This window comes from Glycine soja, chromosome 4 (genome assembly GCF_004193775.1).
Source record: "Glycine soja cultivar W05 chromosome 4, ASM419377v2, whole genome shotgun sequence".
Taxonomy (NCBI): Eukaryota; Viridiplantae; Streptophyta; class Magnoliopsida; order Fabales; family Fabaceae; genus Glycine; species Glycine soja.
Window position 1 is genome coordinate 12,524,905 of NC_041005.1, and position 8,527 is coordinate 12,533,431.

General features: G+C 29.9%; 1 protein-coding gene across 1 annotated transcript; it reads right to left on the reverse strand.

The window, feature by feature from the left end:
• Positions 1-7,238: 7,238 nt before the first annotated feature.
• On the reverse strand, positions 7,239-8,220 carry LOC114410563 (ATP-dependent DNA helicase PIF1-like). The gene is made up of 2 exons (XM_028374542.1): positions 7,917-8,220; positions 7,239-7,822 (listed from the first exon to the last, which is right to left on the reverse strand). Exons 1-2 carry the CDS (start codon positions 8,218-8,220, stop codon positions 7,239-7,241), a joined length of 888 nt encoding a protein of 295 aa, XP_028230343.1.
• Between the last annotated feature and the right edge of the window lie 307 nt (positions 8,221-8,527).

Sequence of the window (8,527 nt, forward strand, 5' to 3'; positions counted from 1 at the left end):
AATCAACCCAATCAAGATTTGTTGGACCGATTAATGGTAAACCATCCACACTTATACCTAACAACACAGAGACGTCTTGTAGAGTGATAGTACACTCTCCGCATCTCATGTGAAACGTATGTGTTTCTGGCCTCCATCTTTCTATCAGAGCACTAATTAGTGAGGCATTTATTTTTAAGAAACCCATCTTGATAATCCACCCGAAACCAGATTGTTGAAGAAAAGGAAAAATTTGTTCTGGAATTTGTTCTTCCCCTTGATACGTGGGGACAGCTCGTCTGATATGTAATTTCCTTTCTTCTTCCCCATTCCAAACATGTTCTGAAACATGCTTAGGTTGCATCCATAATACATCAGTATCGATGGGGCCAGATTTAATGTTAATATGTGATGAAGATGATGATGAAGATGCCATTGCTACTGCAAAATAAAATATAATACATGTGAAGAAAAGTTTAATTTATTAGTAAACTTTAAATATATAACAATAAATTTGTAATAAATCAAACTGGTCAATTTTTAATATATTCTATACATAAATTAAAATACATGTGAAGAAAACTTTAATTTATTAGTAATTTTTTTTCTACAATTAATAAATAAATAATTGAATAAAATATGGACTAACAAATTATTTATAATACAAACAAATATTGAAATGCAAAAAATCATTTCAATAATATATATACAAAAATAATAATAATATACAATGTATCATATATTTAATCACTTAAATTTTCTAAAACAAATAATATTAACGTACAAATTAAAACTAACAAATAATATATATACCATTCTAACTAAAAAATAATTAACTCAAATAATATTAAATTATCAACTCATTTATTTAAAATACAAAATTATAATACTAAAAAGATAAATTTACGCGTGTCAAGTGTCTAATATTACAATTATTTATTTAAGTGTCAAATATTTAATATTACAAAAACTAAAAATTTACGTGTGTCTAAATATATACCTAAACCTAATATTAACTTGTGCCTAATACTAAAAAATCTAATATTACGTATGTGTATCATGCATGTATATATATTTATTAGACTAAACTATCATCCTAAATATATACCTAATACTAAAAAAGCTAATATGACATGTATAAAATTTAAGAATATACACAACAACTAAATATATATACACGTAATATTTTTATACTAACTAAACAAATATATAATATTCTTTTCAATTATACTTACTCATACAATTTTTTTACGAGAGATTAAGTTATAATATAATTTCTTATTTAAAACTCATAAGAATAATTAGTTTGTCAACCCCATGCAAAAGTACATCATATATTTTAATTCTACCAATAATTAAGAATACAATTAATTTAGATTCTATACAACATATGTAGTATACAAATAAAATAAATTTAGAAAAATAATTGAAACAAGTTGATAAGAAAGAATAATTATTTTAGAAAACTTTATATTTCTTGAGTTAGAATATATTTTATTTTACAGATATTTCTAGAATTCATAATAAAATTCTCATTCTTTGATAAAAAAAATTAATAATAATATTCTATGCTATGCTGTAATTACTACTAATACTAAAATATTATATACAATAACCAAATTACATCTAACAATGTATACAATAACAATAACTAAATAAAATTTTAATTCTAACTAACCAAATAATATTTTCATACTAACTAACCTAACTAAATAATATTTTCATACTAACTAACCTAACATTGGAATATTTATTAATAAGTACAAAATAATAACACAATAGCTACTCATACGAACTCATTTAAACTTAGAACTTTTGTTAATAATAACTAACCTACTATTTACATACTAACTAACTTAGAATATTTGTTAATACTAATACTAACTAACTTAAACTTATAATATATATTAACATATTTACTTTGAAAATACATACCGGGAATTTAAGGGCACTTGAAGGGCACTTGAAGGATGAAAGCACAGAACAGCACAACACAATAATCTCTCAAACTCAAGAAGAAGGAAAGAGAAAGCAAAGTAAGCTGTGTAAGAATGAGTTCAACACATTTGTTTTTTATAGCTGAAAAATTAAACCGCAACGTTCAAATTTTTTTAACGTTCACATGCTATATAGTATAGCCTTTTCAGAACTGAAAACTAAATTGCAAGGTGCAGACCTTGAAAGCCTTGAACGTAAACACTAGGTGCAGCTTAGCCTTTTCAGAAGTGAAACAAAGGTGCAGCTTAGCCTTTTCAGAAGTGAAATATGTTAAAAAAATATAATTTAAATAAATTTGTGTGTTAAAATCTAATGTGTATTGTAAACTTCACTTACTAATACGATAATTTAATATATTATTATTAAGATTCCCTATCTTTTAACACACACGTTTAGGAATCTTGCCTAATAAATAATAATGGATGTCCATGTTTCTCCAACAGTTTTACAATAAAGTACAAACTATCACCTACGATTCTTACGAAGTTAAAAGTAATCAATCACGAAGATGCTGATTGCTTGAATTCAATTTACAAAAGGTTATATTATTCCTTCAACAAATCCCACCATGGGTGCCTGTCCCGCAACAGCCACGGCATCAAGCCTGTCCCGCAACTGCCAGTTGCGGCATCCCATCCCTCTCTCCTCTCCCCCTATCCCGCAACCTCAGCTGGCGGTACCCACCTTCTTTGCCCCTATCCCGCCAACTCCAAAGGCGGGACTGCCCACGTATGCATGTCCCGCCAAGAGAAATGGCGGTACCCATTTCTCACTCTTACTCAGCCAGCTTGTCCCGCTGTTGCTACTAGCGGTACCCATTATACCGCCATTGGCACTGGCAGCTCAGCCTTCCCACCACTGTCAATGGCGGCACCCACGTAAAAAACGAACCCCCTCTGCAATTTGTTACAAATGAGACCCACTTTCGTAAATAGTTTCTAAAAGAAACCCTATAAAGTAAATTTGCCCGTTAATTACAGTCATGGACCAGATATACTAGTACTATTTAATTTATCAGTCTTAATTAACAAGTTAGATTTCCTTACACTACACTACTTTCTTTTTGTATGACAAAATAGTTTAAAATATGCATTCAAACATTCTGTTTTTACCAAATAAGTCAAATGCAAAAGTGAGATGAGGATTAATTTTGACATGTAAATATCGTTTGTGAGAATTTAAGTAACATAGGAGTATACACCCAAAAAATTAAGTAACTTAGGATCAAGTATTGATATGAATCATTAATGGTTGAAAACAAGCACTAGTGGCTATTTAATAAAGGAATCTTACTGCTTAGAGAGCACTGAAATTTTGAAAGATAAACTATTTAACTAGCTCCAAAATCTCATAAATTCTAATAGTAGCATTTTGAGTTTGCCTAATTATAATAGGCAAAATAAGTGGACACCGTTTTGTACTGTGAACATGGAAAAAAAGAGTCATAACAAGTTTACTTAGGCTTATAGGGATATTTATATTCTGCGTCACACCAATTCACCCAAGAATGTTGGGAGAACAAAATTAAGAGCACACCCAAAGGAAAATAGACTGTTCAATTACCACCTAATTTTCTTGTTTTTGTTTTTTAAGTTTGGGTGCGTGGGATCTCTTTGTTGTTTGCCTAAAACTGAAAGGTGTTATACCCAATATTTAATTTTCACATGTCCTAATGTAGTCGTTAATGAAAAAATGATATAGAATATAGTGCTTGTTTACAATGATGAATATAATTTTTTTATTTTTTTATTAATTAAAAAATTTATTTGATCGTGCGATAAATAAGCTTTTTTAGTAATTTTTTAATATTTTTTAAAATATTACTTGAAATAACATTTTCAAAAATATTAGTTTTTATTTTTTAATATTTTTTTATCCTCATTATATTTATTCAATATTTTAAAAAATAAATCATCATAAATTTATTATTTTTCTATCATTTTATATTTTTAAACTACTTTAATAATTATTTTTATCAAATATTTATAATTTAATAAATGAGTTTTTCTTTATATAATTAGTAGTTCATAAATAACGAATGAGTTGATTGCATTAACTCATGGGTAGATATGGCTAAGATATTTTAGTAATTAGTCTCCTAGAGCACGTCACCTTCACCCATAATTATCTTCATTGGTCTTTTTAAATTTGAAATGCTTAAATGGCGGACATGTATTATATTTAATTTGCAAAATGTTAAGATAGACAAAATTTTGGTGAGATATGAAGGAATTAATAAAACAAGATTGTTTGTTTGTTAATATACGAAAGAAATTAAGTGATTAACAGAGTTGCTAATACAATACAAGTTGCACCATAGTTTGGCACAACTATAGCTTATGTTTAATTTTGCGGCGGGGTCAAGGAAATTCAGTAAATTTTCATGAAGCTATTTTGTATCTCTTTCTACTGTTTTAATAATATCAAGAATTGATTATACTTCTCAAAATTAAGGTAATACCATAAAAAATATTTATTTATTATTTTCCTTTCATCATAAAATAGTAATTGATTATTTCTTATTATAAATCTAATCCAAACCCACTGCTTATCATATGTACTACATGATAGGATGGTAATGATCAACCCTAATAATAAAACCCTATCTTATGATATGTAGAAAAAGATAATAAAGTAAATTTAATAAATATTTTGGAATAAAAATGAAATAAAATATAAGAAGCTGAAAGTTAAAATATTATATTTTACTAAAATAAACTTATTTACCAAAGGTTATTAATGGGATCAAACATACTTTTTTAACTAATAAAAAAACTAAAAAATAACTTAAAATACTTGTTAAACATATTAAAGAAAGAAACTCATAAAAAATACTCATAGTAGTTGCATAAACTTTACCCTTTAATCTCTATACTTAAAAATCATATCATTTAGTTTTATTATAAACTAGTCTTGTTTGGTTAGCGTTTTTTAGTTGTTCATGGACACCAACGTGATAAAGCTGTTTAACAGGGAAATAGAAATTAACACTAAAGCATTAATCTAGCTGTTCATGGATAATTAACAGGAAAATAAAAATATTGTTCGTTGCACCAGCAACATAGCAAAAAAAAAAAAATGTTTGTTGCACTAGCAACATATTAACAGATAAATGATAAAGATAGCCTACTCACTGTCATCATCTTCCTAATCTTCCTGCCTCCTGATTATGATATCCCAAAATTTTTCATAATACCTATAATAAATAGAGATTTCATCTCCATAATCAAAATCCATTTCTTGAAGAAAATCATACCATGGTTGGACAACACCTTTTCCACCAATGCAAGGATTCAGCGTTTCAACTTTCCATTGCAGTGGGGGGCCATGCCGCCTTAAGACTGTCATGTGGTTGCTGCAAGCTCTAAGAGGAACTTCTGTACAATGCGGGAGTTTCTGTAATTTTGAAAAAATTAATTTTTAAAATGGTAAAAATGTGTTTAAAGAGATTAAGATATGGTGAAAGTCAGCTTAACAGGGGTTCAGGATGATCCAGCATTTCCTGAGTAAGTTGAAGAGTCCATATGTGCTTCCTGGATGAATGCCTCTGCCTGCCGCAAGTTTGCCGCTCCAGTGGTGGTATGAAATGTATGTCAAAAACAGAGTGATGGTCACATGCAAAGAAGTTGATGCTGGTTGACTCATAAAATTTCAAATCTTTCCGGAAGCTTTGGAGTCCATCTGCTAAATACACTTTATCTTTACGTTGTCTGACTCGTACTTCATAAAACCATCTCAGGATAGTTTGGTGCCCATTGAGTATGATAGAAGGCTGGAAGTTGTATGGTATTTTGAAAAAAAAGTGAGAAGTATAAATGCATGTATATGTAACAATAATAGTAATGGAAGAATTGAGAAAAAAGATGACCTTGTCATTATTGAAGGCAACGATAAATTGCATGATCAGTGGTGGTCGCATGATGGCATTTTTCCTCTGTAATCACAGGGATATAAAACCAAATGTCAAAAGAAACTTGTCAAGCAAAGGAAAATTATGAAATGACAGGGATGCACAATATAAAGGTTTGTAAACAAAACACCAGAAAAGAAAAACAGTGGAAATGACTAATGTGCATACAAACGAAAACCAAATGAAAGGCAAAGACATTAAACGAAAAAACAGAACAACGACAACAATAGAACAAAATGAAAGTGGAAAACAAAAACAAAAATGATAGCCATGCACATAAAAGTTAGAAAAGAAACGACCAAGCCATGCACATAAAAATTAGAAAAGAAACGACCAAGGAGGGCCGGACACCTTCAAGTCCAGTTTTGTTTTTAAACTTGAAAAAAAAAGTAAGGAAAATGACACGACAAAAAACAACGGCATTGCAGAAAACCACTAAACCACGTGCATCAGACACATAGCAGAAAAATCGCAAACCAAAAACCCATGAAAATGAAAATAAACACAACAAAAAGGTAGGTGCCATGAAGAGAAGAGTAGAAGTTATTTACCTCAGTTGATGCGGTTGAGGATGCGGTGCTCATTTTTTGTATGGCGTGAAAGCAGAGTTTGGACAGAGGAATGAAAAAGGATTTGCAGAAGAAAGTAGATGATAGGCCTAATTGAAGAAGTACGAACTAGATGAAGAGTTTTTGTTCGAATTTGAAGCCTAAGACCGTTGGTATTGTAGGGCAGTAACTGTCTAAATTTATCTTGGGCCAAGATATGAGCATTGGGCTAACTTCTAGAATTGATTGTTAACATTTCATTTTTTATGTATTGTAGAGGGGGTATGAACGACTTATTTAAAGGTGATTATGTCATCTTGCATAACTGCATTTTTTTAATGTGGTTTTTTTGTGTAAAATAAGAATGATGTTGGTTTGAAGGAATGCAATATATGCAGCATGATGTGCTACATTTGGACGATTGGCATGAACGATTTTTTAAAAATATTGTTTCAAGCATAATTATCATATAAGCAGAAACATATGAAAGCTAGATATTTCATCATTGAACTTCAGCAATTAAAATTTCTATATTTCGCAGAGAAATAAAGAAAATTTGTTCATGTAAATGTCAAAGCAAATGTTAAGCTGTGATAAACTGCTAAATAATATAATGTTAAGTAAATGAAGTTATAAATGGAAGATATTAATGTGGTGATTAAGATTGCATACCTGACAATGTTAAATTTAACATTGTAATATATGATATCATCTTTGGCTGTATGTTAGAATGTATATAAGTAAGATAACAGTTTGGAATTATTGCCAATAGATAGTACAATTTATTGTTTGAAAATTTAGAGTTACCTTGTAAGATTTTTGAAAACCTCTTTGAAGACTACATTAGTAGTAGAAGTCATATTTTTTTTGTCTTTATCATGAATAAGAACTTTTAATCCTTGCCTTGAATTGACCCTCGATAATGCAACATATAATTGCCCATGGCTAAAAACTGGTTTTGGCAAATAAAGCCCAACCATAGAAAGTGATTGGCCCTGAGACTTGTTAATCGTCATTGCATAAGATAGCATGATTGGAAATTGTCTTCTTAAAAGCTTGAAAGGCCATGGTGATTGTGAAGGTGACATTGACATTCTTGGGATGTAAACATTATCACCAACATTTTTGCCAGAAATGATTTCAGCTGCAATGACATGTTTGGCTAGTCTAGTAACTATTAATCTAGTACCATTACAGAGTCCTTGCGTTTGGTCTAAGTTTCTTAGCAACATTATAGGACTACCGATTTTTAGCTTGATACGATGATTTGACAGACCAAATGTGTTTAGTGAATTGAGAAATTCAGTTGTGATTGATTGAAAATGCCAACTGTCAATGGTTTCTGACTTCTCTATATAATCAGAGCTTAAGTATTCCTTTTGTTCACCTATTAAATTTATTTGAGGTACCATACAAAGTTAAATAGAGAATAAATGCTGAGTAGACCTTAGTTTTTGTAAATTTCAGATGTGCATAAATACCTGGAATCATGGAGAGTATATAATCATTGACCTCTTCAACTGTTTCATTGGTGGAAGCTAATATTGCTCTAGATTTGAAGAAATCAGGATTACTGTGATGTTGATATAAATTTGGAAATGTTGATTTGACTATAGCATCAATGGGGTCATTATATTCAGTAATTAGTAGGTACTCAGGAATTTCAACAGTAGCATATCCATCATTTTGATTCCCAATAACTCCATCTCCAATATCTAGAATCCACTTTGCAAATTTATTAGTTTCTTGATCATCAATTAATTGAGCATTGCCTTGTAAACACATGTTTTTGGTGAGTGTTAAGACTTAACAGGAAGGCCACAGATATGATAAATTGATTGTTGCATTTATAATGTCTGAACGACTTCCTCTTGGAATGACTGGTAGAATTTGTCGGAAATCTCCACCAAATACAATAACTTTGCCTCCAAAAATTTTATTGGGATTTTTTTTCTTTAAGAATGTCTCTTAAAGTTTGATCAAGTGTTTCTAATGATGTAGATGGTTTGGATTAATGTTTCTCTTCCATTTGTTTTCTTTAAGAATGTCTCTTAAAGTTTGATCAAAATCACAAACAACTAGAGCAGCATCT

Bases quoted from the DNA above. Each gene is read 5' to 3' on its own strand.
- LOC114410563 (XM_028374542.1), bottom strand. From the start codon at position 8,220: ATGTGTTTACAAGGCAATGCTCAATTAATTGATGATCAAGAAACTAAT. The intron at 7,823-7,916 runs GTATTTATGCAC...TAAATTTAATAG, and splicing joins TATACTCTCCATGATTCCAG to GTGAACAAAAGGAATACTTA.